The sequence below is a fragment of the Phyllostomus discolor genome, chromosome 1 (assembly GCF_004126475.2).
Source record: "Phyllostomus discolor isolate MPI-MPIP mPhyDis1 chromosome 1, mPhyDis1.pri.v3, whole genome shotgun sequence".
Classification (NCBI taxonomy): Eukaryota; Metazoa; Chordata; class Mammalia; order Chiroptera; family Phyllostomidae; genus Phyllostomus; species Phyllostomus discolor.
The window spans coordinates 131,435,068-131,449,044 of NC_040903.2; the positions used below are offsets into that span (position 1 = coordinate 131,435,068).

The 13,977-nt window shown below is 40.1% G+C and overlaps 2 protein-coding genes across 5 annotated transcripts in view; one reads left to right on the plus strand and one right to left on the minus strand.

Moving 5' to 3' along the window:
* SLC25A21 (solute carrier family 25 member 21) overlaps window positions 1-13,977 on the plus strand; it is a 483,365-nt gene that overhangs the window by 467,560 nt on the left and 1,828 nt on the right. For all 4 annotated transcript variants that reach the window (XM_028506740.2, XM_036029122.1, XM_036029120.1 and 1 more), the window contains 2 exons: window positions 9,711-9,892; window positions 10,862-10,914. In XM_028506740.2, coding sequence (XP_028362541.2) covers window positions 9,711-9,892; window positions 10,862-10,914 — 235 coding nt within the window. The remainder of the gene's footprint in view (window positions 1-9,710; window positions 9,893-10,861; window positions 10,915-13,977) is intronic.
* The window catches only part of PAX9 (paired box 9), a 29,321-nt gene continuing 23,377 nt past the window's right edge, over window positions 8,034-13,977 (minus strand). The window contains exon 4 of the mRNA XM_036029104.1: window positions 8,034-8,159. Coding sequence (XP_035884997.1) covers window positions 8,061-8,159 — 99 coding nt within the window. The 3' untranslated portion in view covers window positions 8,034-8,060. The remainder of the gene's footprint in view (window positions 8,160-13,977) is intronic.

The window sequence follows — 13,977 nt, forward strand, 5'->3', positions numbered from 1 at the left end:
TCCATCAATGTTTTAAATTATTTTATTTTATTATAGTAAAAACACTTAACATGAGATCTCTCAACAAATTCTTTTTTTAAAATGCATATGCTTTTCTCCTCTTAATTTTTTAAAAGACTTTATTTATTTATTTATTTAGAGAGGGGAAGGGAGGGACAAAGAGAGGGAGAGAAACATCAGTGTGTGGTTGCTTCTCGCACACCCCGCCACTGGGGACCTGGCCTGCCACCCAGGCATATGCCCTGACTGGGAATCAAACCGGTGACACTTTGGTTCGCAGGCTGGCACTCAATCTAGTGAACCACACTAGCCAGGGCTCAACAAATTCTTAAGTGTACTTTATTGTTGACTATTGGTACGGAGTCACTAGGGCTTACTCATCTTGCTGAGATGAATCTTCATGCCAACTGATTAGTAACTAACTCCCATTTCCCCCTCTTCAACCCCTGGCAGCCCATTCCACGCTTTGACTCCATGAATTTTACTACTGTAGGTATCTCATATAAGTAGAATTATGCAGGATTTGTCTCTCTTACTTGCTTATTTCACTCAATATAGTGTCCTCAAGGTTCATCCATATTGTCCCATATTGCAGAATTTTCTTCTTTTTAAAGGTGAATAGTATTCCATTGTGTGTACATACCACATTTTCTTGATCATTTAGGTTGTTTCCACATCTTGGTTATTGTGAATAGTGCTGCAATGAACATAGGAGTTGCTAATATCTTTTTGAGATCCTGATTTCAATTCTTTTGGATAAATACCCAAAAGTAGGGTTGCTAGATCACATAATAGTTCTGTTTTTAATTTTTGAGAAACTTCATACTGTTTTTCATAGAGGCTACATCATTTTCCAGTCCGACTAATGGTATACAGGGTTCCAATTTCTCCATACCCTTGCCAACACTTGTTGTCCTTTGTTTTTTAATAATAGCCAGTATGAGAGAGATGAAGTGATATCTCATTGTGGTTTGACTTACATTTCCCACATGATTAGTAGCGAGCATTTTTTCGAATACATGTTGGCCATTTGTATGTCTCCTTGGGAGAAATATCTATCCAAGCCATTTGCCCATTTTTAAATCATGTTATTTGTTTTCTTGGTATTGAGTTATTGGAGTTCCTTATATATTTTACATATTAATGCCTTATCAGATATATGGCATGCAAATATTTTTCCCATTCCACAGGTTGCCTTTTTACTCTTTTGCTATTCAGAAGCTTGTCTACTTATGTTTTTGTTGCCTATGCTTTTGCTATTATATTCATGAAATCATTGCCAAGACCAATGTCATGAAGCTTTTCCCATACATTTTCTTCTGAGACTTTTATAGTTACAGGTCTTATATTTAAGTACTTGGATCATTTGTAATTGATTTTTGTGTATGATCTAAGATGAAGGTTTAATTTTATTCCTTTGCATGTGGATATTCAGTTTTTTCCAGCTCCATTTGTTCTCCAGACTCTCCTTTGCCCATTTTGTATTCTTGGTACCCTTGTTGAAGATTAGTTGACCATGTGTGCTTGGATTTGTTTCTGGCCTTTCTATTCAGTTACATTGGTCTATATATCTGTCTTTGTGCCATTATTTACTATTTTGATTACTGTAGCTTTGTAAGATATTTTAAAATCAGGAAGTGTGATACCTCCAGCTTTATTCTTTTGTCTCAGGATTGATTTGGCTATTCTTGGTCTTATCTAACTTTCTGTCTTATTATATGTGCATTACAAAAGGCAGGCACATTTCTCTGTCTTCATGGACAGGCCTCATATAAGGGAAGACTGCTACGGTTCAGTCAGACTAAAGGATTCTGGAGTCCTGAACCAAGTCTTTTCATCCCCAGAGAGAAACAGGAAGCTATTGTTTTTGTCTGCTCACCCTGTGCTGAGCAAGTGGAGAGCTACGATATCTACCAGTCCAAACCTTCATCTCAGTTCTCCCCCAGGGGGCTAGACTGCAGGGACTCATCAGGACTCCAAAAATGGAAAGAAAAATGCCAGTGTTTTGGGAAACCCCAGAGGGGTTGGAGTGTTGAGCACAAAGATCAACTCTTTGACTCCCAAAGGGGAAGCGGAGAGCTGGGATTTTTTATCCACTTACTCTGTGTTGAGAAGTGAGAAGGATCTATGGCATCTACCAGCCCGTGTTGTCATCTCTATTCTACGTCAGGTGACTAGACTGTGCTGAACCCATCAGAGTTCCAAGCCTGGCAATACAGAAGCCAGTCCTCTGGGGGATCTCCTTAGAAAAGTTGGGGTGCTGGGCATGCAAACCAATTCTTCCTTCCCCTGGGAGAAGCTGAGAGCTGGGAAGTCCTCCTGATTGTATGGCACTACACTAGGGGTAGGAGCTCTGGAATATCCCTACTGGCTTCTATGAGGCTAGTTTTGTGTTCACCCAGGGTGCAGGAAACTTTCAAATAATTTTTTGATGTCTCGCACAGAAAATTTGTTCACAAATTGTTATTGAATCAGTGTATTTGTGGGAGGAAAGAGGATTCAAGGCTTCTTACTGATGTCACTCTTTAGATTAGTTGACATTCTGAGTTCACTTCCAATATTGTGATTCTAGGATTTTATTTTCTACCACTTGGACTGAGAGGTGATCTCCTTGGATGCTGAATTAGACCAAAGTCCTGAGAGGCCTTCTGTTGGTTCTATTTATTTGCTATTATTTTTTTGTTATTTGTTTCTGTGGTTATTGATAGTAATGCTGGAGTGCTTTACTGGTAGCCAGTACAGAATGACCCATTAGGACTATGTGATAAGTATCCCTGGGACCCAACAACCTCACAGATGTGCATTCTTGCACTGGACTGAGCTGGGAGTAGAAGAGGTCAAACAGTTTAACACCATTGCCTTTAGTTCTACAGCCTTAAGGAAACAAAGCTCTACTTCCACCAAAGAAATCTTTAAAATGCTTCCCAGTGCATCTAGAGCCACTTAAAGCATCACTTGTTGAGCCCAAGGATCCAAAGAGATGGACCATAATTTCAGTTCAGCAGTGGTTCTCAAACTTTAAGACCCATAAAAATAATTTGGAGGACTGTTTACACAGTCTGCTGGGCTTTACCCCCCAAGTTTTGGATTCAGTAGGCCTGGGGTAGAACCCCAGTTTTCATTTTTAATGAGTTCCCACATGATACTGATGGTGGCATTTTGAGGACCACACCATGAGAACCACTGACATCATAGATAGAGTTGATGTATGAGTAACCTGATGCCAGAGCAGAACATGTGCAGAAATCTTTCCACTAAGTGAATTGTCAGATAACCCCTGTAAAAATGAGGCCTTCCTACTTTTAGTCCCCATATTTTCAACCCTGCACTGCTCTTACCTTACTTTTTAAATTTATTGGAAGGGGAATGGTTTCACGAAATTGTTTTTTAATTTTATGAGCCTGATAAAATCTATAGACACACTCTACAGAAAAACCCACATATGCATTGCTTATCATTTCAGGAGTTTCTTGGACACCTTCTCCACTGGCCCACCCCCCAAACCCTAGAAGTATCAGTAGAAAAACTATGCCCTAAGGCAGAACTTGGGTTCACTTGAATACAACAAAAATCCCCCCCTTATACTTAACCCGTAGGTTAAGTACAATCATCTGTAAAATAAAAATAATAGTAATAGTTCTTACCTCAAAGATTATAAAAATTAACTGATGTAATAAATGGAAGAATCTAATTCAAAAAACCAGAAACACTAAATATCATCTTTTTCTCTCTCTTTGTAGTTCTGTTACAAAAATCCTCATTCTTGTAAATATTTTTATGTAATTCCTTTTTTAATATATTTTATTAATTATGTTATTACAGCTGTCCCATTCCCCTCCATTCTGCACACCCCACCCCACCCCACCCACATTCCCCCTACCTTAGTTCATGTCCATGGATCGTACATATAAGTTCTTTGGCTTCTTTATTTCCTATACTATTCTTAACCTCCCCCTGTCTATTTTATACCTACCATTTATGCTACTTATTCCTTGCACTTTTTTCCCCATTTCTTGTTCCACCTCCCTGCTGATAACCCTCCAGGTTATCTCCATTTCTGTGACTCTGTTTCTGTTCTAGTTGTTTGCTTAGTTTGTTTTTGTTTTTGTTTTAAGTTCAGTTGTTGATAGTTGTGTTTGTTGTAATTTTACTGTTCATATTTTTATCTTCTTTTCCTTTTGTAAGTCCCTTTACCATTTCATATAATAAGGGTTTGGTGATGATGAACTCCTTCAGCTTGACCTTATCTGGGAAGCACCTTATCTGCCCTTCCATTCTAAATGAAAGCTTTGCCAGACAGAGTAATCTTGGATGTAGGTCTTTGCCTTTCATAACTTCAAATACTCCTTTCTAGCCCCTTCTTGCCTGTAAGGTTTGTTTTGAGAAATCAGCTGATAGTCTAATGGGAACTCCTTTGTAGGTAACTGTCTCCTTCTCTCTTTCTGCTTTTAAGATTCTCTCCCTATCTTTAATCTTGGCTAATGTAATTATGATGTGCCATGGTGTGTGCTTCCTTGAGTCCAACTTCTTTGGGACTCTCTGAGCTTCCTGGACTTCCTGGAAGTCTATTTCCTTTGCCAGATTAGAGAAGTTTTCCTTCATTATGATTTCAAATAAGTTTTCAATTTCTTGGTCTTCCTCTTCTTCTTCTGGTACCCCTATGATTCCGATGTTGGAACATTTAAAGTTGTCCTGGAAGTTCCTAAGCCTCTCCTCATTTTTTTGTTTCTTGTTTCTTCGTTCTATTCTGGTCGAATGTTTCTTTCTTCCTTCTATTCCAAATCCTTGATTTGAGTCCAATTTCCTTCCCTTCCCTGTTGATTCCTTCTATATTTTCCTTTATTTCACTTTTCATAGGCTTCACTTTTTCCTCTATTTTGCAACCATACTCAATTCTATGAGCATCCTGATTACCAGTATTTTGAACTGTGCCTCTGATAGGTTGGCTATCTCTTCATTACTTAGTTGTATTTTTTCTGGAGCTTTGATCTGTTCTTTCATTTGGGCTATTTTTTTTATTTTTTGTCTCAGCATGCCTGTTATGTAGTAAGGGGCAGAGCCTAAGCTATTCTCCAGGGTGAGGCAACCCACATCACTGCGTTGTAGGGGGAGGGGTCTGAGAGGGAACAATGCCTCTTGATCAGCTCTCTCCGGGCTTTCAGTCACTTCCACTGCTACCCACAAGCAAATTGGGCCCTTCTGGTGCTGATTCCTGGGTGGGTGGTTTTGTGTATGTTCTAGGATCCCGCAGATCTCTCCAACAAACTCTCCTGTGAGGCTGGAAGTTTCTCCTGACACCTCAACTCCCACAGATGTTTTCAGTCAGAGGTTTGAGGCTTTATTTCCACACACTGGAACCCTGGGTTGTGAGGTCTGTCTTGATCCCCAGTTGTTCCTCCCACTTTATAAGCACACAAATGTGAGACCACCCACTCCTCCATCCACTGCCCTGCCACAAGTCCTCTCCACTCTGGATGCCCATCTCCACCCCTCCTACCAGTCTAGATGAATGTTTCTTCTTTAATGCTTTAGTTGTCAGACTTCCACAGAGTTCAATTTGCTGGTAGTTCTGGTTGTTTTGTTTTTAAATTTATTGTTGTCCTTCTTTTGGTTATGTGAGAAGGCAGAGTGTATCTACCTATGCCTCCATCTTGGCCATAAGTCCAACAATCCTCATTCTTGAGGCAAGTGGATGCCTCTCCCTGCTAGGGGAAAGATCAGGAAGTATAAAAAAAAAGAAGAGCCCATTCCTTGCTGGATGGCTCAGTTGGTTGGAGTATCATCCTATACACCAGAGCGTTGAAGATTTAATCCCTGGTCAGGGCACATAGCTAGCTTGCAGGTTCAACCCCTGTTTGGGGCACACAGGAGGCAACTGTTCAATGTTTCTCTTTCACATCAATGTTTCTCTCTCTCTCCCCCCACCTCCCCGCTTCATCTCTAAAATCAATAAACATGTCCTTGGGTGAGAATTTTTTAAAAGAAGCCCAAAGAATAATATTTCAAGAGCTTACTCTGTACCCATTTCTTTATTTTGCTAAAATCTGGTCAGTCTGCTATATTACGGCTTTTTCTCTGAGTCACTGAACAGTAAAGTCAAGCAAGCTCTAGACCTGGTTCTGTGACCTGAAAATATCAATTCATTTGTCCTAAAATAGTCTGCTTTGCAAATGTCCAGTGCCTTCTCATGTCCCCATGTTAATGCCTCCTGACTGAAAGACAGAAATATAAAATTCTAATAGGAGCTCACGTCCAGGCTAGAAGACACTGATTCTTGAGAAATAGTGATTAAAGGTTAAGCTTGATTCTCATAGTGTCTATAAAAATAAATGTTTTCTCTATCACATCAATGTTTCCCTTTCTCTCTCTCTTTCTCTAAAATCAATAAGCATGTTCTCTAAAAATGAAAAGAGTAAATAAGTACATTGATAGGCCAATCAGCATTTATTTAGCACCTACTCTGAACACTGTGCAAGAGATGACACAAGAGTCTTCTATGCTGTGCTGACTCACAATCCAACAGGCAAGATAGATAGAGCAAAATAAAACAAACACAAAGTGAGCCATAGCAAGAACAGTGGTTGTTCAGACAGTGTTTCAGGCATACAGGTAAGGAAGAAATTAATTTTGACCAGGATCCATAAATCTCTTGGAGAACATGATATTTCAGCTGGACCCTGCTGTAGGTAAAAATGATAAATAAGGGCATTCTGGGCTATAGGGATCATTTGAGGAAGAGCATGGAGTTAGAGAAAAGCTTAGTATAAATTTGCAGTATTATGATCTAACCAGTGTAACTGTGGTATGGGTTTGGGGGTAAAAGTATAGAACTTGCTAGAGAGATAAGTCGGAAGCATGTTGTAGAAAAAAAACCAAAGGAGCGTTGCCTTTCATCTCCATGAAGTAGAGAAAGACTGAAGGTCTTTGAGTAGAGAGATACCCAAAGCAGATCTGTTTTTATGAAAAGAGAATCTTGGTGAGGAATAGATAGTAGAAGGCAAGAACAAAGCAAGACCTGGAGAAGGTGCTGGGAATCTGAACTAAAGCCAGAGGAGTGGGAGTAGCATGGAGGGGTTGAAGACAAGGGGCATTTGAGGGGCTGCATTCATTTGAGAATGACTGACAAAAAGTAGCAAAGAAAGCTGAGGTGAGCTGAGAGGTCCCACCCAGGCCAGGTTGCTACCTGAGGCAGACCATGGTCTCAGAGGAAGAGACTGGCTAGAGGCTCTAAGACCAGGTGGTGAAGGATACCTCTCAACCATCCCAAGAAGACTTTTCTCCTTTCTAGAATGTCCAGAGTGGGAGCAGCTGACCATCTGCTTTGCCTGTGAAATATCACAGCCACTGAATCCAGACATGGGTCTCAGCCCAGCAACTTCAGAAATACTGAAGGTCTTTTAAAACAGTTTTCAGGCACTTTGCCAGGTGAATCTGATCTGGGAACCCAACATGTATCTGAGGTGGGGCCCAGGCATCCATGTTTTATAAAGCTCCCAGGTGATTCTGATGCACAGCTGGATTTGGGAACTACTGTGGGACCTTACTATTGTGCTGGGAAATGTACAGAAAACACCGAGTCAACACACAGAGCCAGTGAACACTACGATGGCTCAAAGACCTTAGGTTTTGGTCTACAACAGTGTCTCAAGCACCATGACCTTCACTGGGTGTCTTAGCTTACCCTTCATCTTCAATTCTAATCCTCAGCAAATACATCAGGAGATAGAAGAGGCTGCATGCTTGACAAGTTCCCCTGAACTTTTCAGAAGGACATTGTGCATACAAGCCATTCCTTTTGCTCTTGTCCTCAGTTGAAATGGGAAGAGAGCTTGGCTGCATCACAGAGACATCACGAGAGAGTCTTATTATAGGGTGCTTTCAGTCTTTAGAAAACAGGCTTCATAAAAATACTACCCATTTTCTGCCAGGCCTGTATAACACCCATAGAACTATCATTGCTATTATTGTTTTTATTTCTCAGAAAAATTATATACTTCAAAGGTAAGGCAGATGTAAAAAACATCCCTTTTACACACTGTGATTTGGTGACTTGTGCAAGGTCAGACAACCAGAGCAGGTCCTGAGTCCGCCATTCTCCAGAGTGCCAGCTCTGCTCTGTGCCATAATGGAGAAGGCCAACATAGGGGCATTTTTCTCTCCTTGTAAAAGAGAAAAAAACAGAGTGCAGGGATTATTTAAGCACACCTCACTCACACTGCAATCACTGCATTGTTTTTCCCGTTGAAACACCCTGTTGGTTTTTAAATCCCTTTAAATCTACCCAGCACCTGTATGGCCTGGATCCAAGAATTATTACCAATCCTCTTGCTTTTTTATATCTAGCCACACAGAAGTTTCTGTGATGGTATCTGGCTCTTGGTTCAGTTGAAAATTTCAAAACTTACAGAGGTTTTCTTCTCCTGTAGACCTAGAAGCATGCAATGCTCAGACCTGCATTTTTTTTTTAATTAGGCTGAGATGTTTCCCCCTTTTAGTTCCCCTGCTACATAAAATAGTAGTGTGGCATAACCTAGATTGTTTCTCTGTAAAGATACTTCTGAAATATTGACCAGAAGAGAGGGCAGGGGACAGATGTGGAAGTGGGGTTCTCTTCTTCTGGCAGCTTATGGTATATGAGATGACCTGTCTTTGGGGCAAGACTGAGGCTGAAAACATAATGAGAACTTCCCAGCAAATTCATTATAACGAAACATAATGTGAGCTCACTGGGCACAAAAACAGACTGAAGGAAAGTGACTCCTACATAAGACCTAATTAAATACTTTGATGTTGGAAAGCAGAGCAGGGAGGGGTGGAAAATCAAATCAGACCAAAGTAAAGGACCTAAATTTAAATGGAAAGAACTGTCTCTCTCTCTTTTAACCTTTCTCTCTCTCTCTTTCTTCCCCTGGCCCTCCCACTTTCCCTTTCTCTCTCTCCCCCCTCCCCGACCCCGTCCCTGTCTCTGTCTCTCTCTCTCTCTCTGTCTCTCTCTCTCTCTCTCTGTCTCTCCTTTGCTTCCTTTGCCATGAAGGAAGAATAAGATTCAGGAACAATGGGTTGTAAATTCTTCAGCCAATTAGTCCAGTGACTTACTACTGTTTATAACGCACAGAATGTCACAGGCTGTTTTGCGGCCTCCCCAAGTTGGTTTGTTAATAACAGGAAGCTAGCACTTCTCAGTACAGTGGATCAGCTACACGTGAAAATAAATGCAAAAAACCTGGAGAGGAATAGAAGCAGACCGAGAGTAGCCTTGATTTAATTTAACGTTTGGGGGTCCACACACAAATGAGCATTTTAGTAGGCTTCATGGTGGAAGTTGCTGTCATTTGTAAAATATTCTGGCCAATTAGCTAATAGTGTGCTTGGATTTCTCCTGTTTTGATACAGTAATACTAAGTACATTGTGAAGCCCAATTATACAAATCATCCCCATATGCCATACCAGTCTTTCTTTATGAACTGTGTTTATAAATCCTGTGTGAGGAAATGTGTACTTCAGCAATTTAGACCATGTGTAAAAACATAGCCAATGGGATTGTCAAGAAAACAAGTTCCAGCCTAGGAAGTCCTAATGTGTTCCGCTGGAATAACAGGAGGGTGCCGGGAGTGCGGTGCTCTGCTTACGTGCATATCACTTTGTAGCGTTTAACCGGTTCAGGGGCTTCCACTTCCCTTTCTGTTATTTTATTCTTCTTTTCTTTTAGGATCCAACCTTGGAGTTTTTGAGAAAATTTGGGATTGGTCTTCTCTCAGGCACAATAGCCTCAGTCATTAACATCCCTTTTGATGTTGCCAAAAGTAGGATTCAAGGGCCTCAGCCAGTTCCTGGAGAGATCAAGTACAGAACCTGTTTTAAAACGATGGCAACAGTCTATCAGGAAGAAGGGTAACACATTCTTATTTTAATAAATGAGCAAAACTTCAAGGATTGTTCAAATCTTATTGTACTTCCGTTTTGCTGACAGCCATTAAGACCTCTTAAATTGGGTGTGTGTCTGAGAAGCTCTCGGGAATAGGTGGCAAACTTTGAGAGACAACGCAATAATGACCTGTTGACAAGACGTTCTTGCACCATCAAGAACCACGAACTACCACCACACAATATGCTGCATGTCTGTCTTAAAATGCTGAGGTGCCCTTTTGACTTGCTAGCTTGCACAATACGCTGTTGCATATCATATGTCCTATTAAGACACACGGGCAGGAGAATCATTGTCTTCTGAGTGTGAATGTACTTAAAATGTCACTTAATTATCCTAACTATATTCTCTTGGGAGAATTAAACACGAAAATTCTATGAAAGTAGTTTTCTTTTAAAAATTTAAAGTATGTATAAATATTATTTACATTAAAAAATACCGAAAAAATTTGAAGTATGTGCCTTTTTCTGCTGGTCTTTTTTTAAGTCTTAACTTTTGTCTCTTCATCCCTCCTCACCTAAGTCTTATTCTCAAGTAAACAAGTATTGTTTTGTTATTTTGATCTAAACTGAATCATACTTCCTTATGTGAAGACTCAGTTGGTGGCCTTTTAAATTCAATGACAAAAATCACTGTGTGCCTATACATAGCTGTCTCGAAAGTAAGACGTGTCTTGAAAGCAAAAGCCATCATGCTGATGGAAATCACACTTCTGATTGGACAAGACCAGCATAGCTTGGGTCATGAAGAATTAATGAAGTCTTTCCCCTTGTCCAATTTGTTGCAGAAACTGTTTACCCAGATACTGTCTGGTTTAGAATGTGTATAATCTCAAACAATTTTTTTAAATGCTGGATCAGCACCTCAGTAAAGCTGAGGTAAAACTCCATTTTGACTTCAGAATAAGAATGTTGCTCTTTTCCTTTCACTTACAGGATTCTAGCTTTGTACAAAGGCCTGCTTCCCAAGATTATGAGGCTTGGACCAGGTAATGGTGTTTTTATTACTTAGACCCTTCCTTCTTTATTGTTCTAGTGTCTCTTTTTTTCTTATGGATGTCTATCAGCAACACAATAAAAGTTTCTCCCGCTGTGAAAGACAGAAACATTGAGGATATAAAGTTGCCTGTGAGTATTCAAGCTACTGAAGTTGTGTCCATTAGAAATGTTCTACCTGTATTTATAAGGTACTATTTATGATCTTGCTGGAGGCTGATAGAAGCCAAAGGCCAGCTTGAGTCAATAGGAAAGGATCCACAGCCAGTTGGAGTTGGAGTGAGCACTCAGGTATATACATTGTGGCATCTGGCTGGACAGGAGGATTTTCAGTGTGTCAGGGACCAGTCCAATAAAACTTTTCTTGGTGCTCCTAATTTATTCTTACTCCTGCCTCAACTCCATTTCCGAAAGAGAAAAGGAGGGCAACTTTGCCTCCAGGAACAGCAAGAGCCACTTGTCTGCACAGTCACCTCCAGGGAGTGGTGGAGCTTGGCGCTCATTTTCTCAGCCTCTGTCAGCATACTGGTGGAGGCTCCTGGCTCGGGGCCTTACCTCAGGACGCCAGCCCACAAAAAAAAAAAAAAAAAAAAAAAAAAAAAAAAAAAAAACAGCTGCCATTCCCTGAGGGAGAGTCAGCTGCCTCAATGTAAATAGATAAGAAAATAGCTGCTACAGACTCAACCGCCTGGGCAAATAGTCTTGGATTATAAACAATGCTGTGAATAAGTACAGAAGTATACACTAGACCACACATTTTTTTTAGCAGGCCACACTCACCTACTTAGACATCCTGGTAATCTTCCCTAGAACCTTCCCCTGCTCCTCTCTCTCCCTTTCCCATTCTTAGGTAACGCTCATATCCTTCTCCCCTACCACCCTCCTGTGCATGCACACTTACCCTTAGATCTCAACCCAGTAAACCAGCATTTCTACCAACCTGAGATATAGAACAGTCTGTAAATTGAAGCTGGTAAACAATTCATGCTTTCTTTTATTTAGAAAACACTTGCTCAATTCCCAAACCATCTGTCCCAACTTTTCTAGGCATTTGAGCATAGATTTTGCTTCACATTTGAGATTCAGACATGCCTCTGTTAGTCACTGGCCCATGTGTATAAAAGAGTACAATAATGAGAATATTGGTGATTTTTGCAACTGTCTCTGGAAGTATGTGGTGTTTTTCCTTCACCACACAGTAAAAACCTGCTAGTCAACCTAGCATTAGGGAAAATCAGAGGATTGGCTCTAACCCATCTTTCTCAGGAGTGATGGGTCTGAAAAGGGTAAAGACCCTGGAGAGTTTAACTACAGTGGTCATTGACTAGAAACTTAATCCAAAACTCTTTAAATGATCTGACCCCAAGTTTTGTTGGAGGCTTGCAAATGTTTGGTTGGCTCTTTAAAATGTTTTTGCATAAGGTGTCCTGAGTTGCTGTGGTGTTATATCCAATGCAAAGGGCTGTTGTGAATGTACTGTCCAAAATAAACAACACTGAATAACTGGGAATCTCATTCAAAGACCTGGCCTCCACTCTCAATCCAAACATCCAAGTCTGACCCAAAGGAAAGAAAGGTAGATAGAAAGGTAAGACTTTTGAGTTAAGGATAAGATTTAAAAGAGAGAGAGAAAGTGAAAAAAAAAGAAAGAAAAATGAACTTGGCCTTTCCATCCTTCACTCTGGAGAAGCATCTCATCTTGCTTTTGTAACAGCCTTAGTAGCTCTGTGAAGTTACTGATAGGTACCTCCTGTGAAAGGAGAATCTCAAAGTCTGTGGTTTAAACTTTAAATATCAGTAGGCTGAAAACTATCCTAATTCTGTGTGTTCTTGTCTTATGTAGTGAATAGTTACTGAGAGCAACCACAGCAGTTACATACATCTTAACAATCCTCTGCCATGTGTCCTTCCTGGCTTGCCACCATGCCAAGGGGGCTATGGCAGTGAGACGGGTGTAATAGAGCATCTTCATGGGTTAAAAATGAAAATTACAGGCAGATCATTATCTTTGGTATATGGTTACACAAACATGTGCAGCCTGTATATTTTTTTAAAGCATATGGCAGTGTGTACAAAATAACTAAAACCAAGATCAACTTCTATTTCTTTCCATCAGAAGTCAGTCCTCTGTTCATGCAGCCAAGTCTTCTCTATTGTGCTGAGGATATTTATCCACATTTTGACTCTGTGATATTTTTCAAACAGACATGAAAGGATAGAGATTGTCTTAAAGGACACAGAACATGTGCAATTTACTGCATCAGATAGAACACAAAATCACCCACATACAAATGCTCCCCTGATGGCTAGGTATTCAGAAGGCTTGATTCCTATAATCACATATAGGAATATGATTCCTGTATCACATTCCTCTTGACATATTACATAGTAAGTCTCTTTTCAGAGAGCTATATAACTTTTCTTTATCAAGACGAATGGTGATCCTATGATACCCAACCCCTACTACCAAATCTTCAAATGATACATATGTCCTAGGCAGACAAAAGGAATGAAAACAAAAGGAGGTTGAAAGCTAGCTTAGTTTTGCAATTCATATTTTTTTAATATTCAGAAGCTATTTTTCACATTGCAATCCAATTTGAAAGCTGTAAGAGAAAACCAGATTCATTTGTCAAGCACCATCTTAGAGATTTTCTTCTTGCATGCAATTACAACAATGTTAATTATGGGCTGAAAAAGATAAATCCTTTGCCTACATATGAAGAATCTGAAGGCTTCTGTTCGCAAGAAAGCCACATGCCCTTACATGACTAAATGTCTATATTTATTTACTTTTAAAAATTAAAAGTGCCTGAAAAAGAATCTGGTGAGAAATGATGAAAGTTACAGAAACTCATGGGGAAAAAATGTATTTGGAGACTCAAGATGGTCTCGATTTTGCTCTGAGAATTTTCCACAGAGTTTTATGTGTATGTATTAGAGCTCAAGAACGGATGGCTCTGAACAGCCCTGGCCCAATAGGCTGCATGGGACTTCATGGATTTGGAAACTCTATGAGAAAGACAACACTTTTACAGGATTTGTGATAAAAGCCA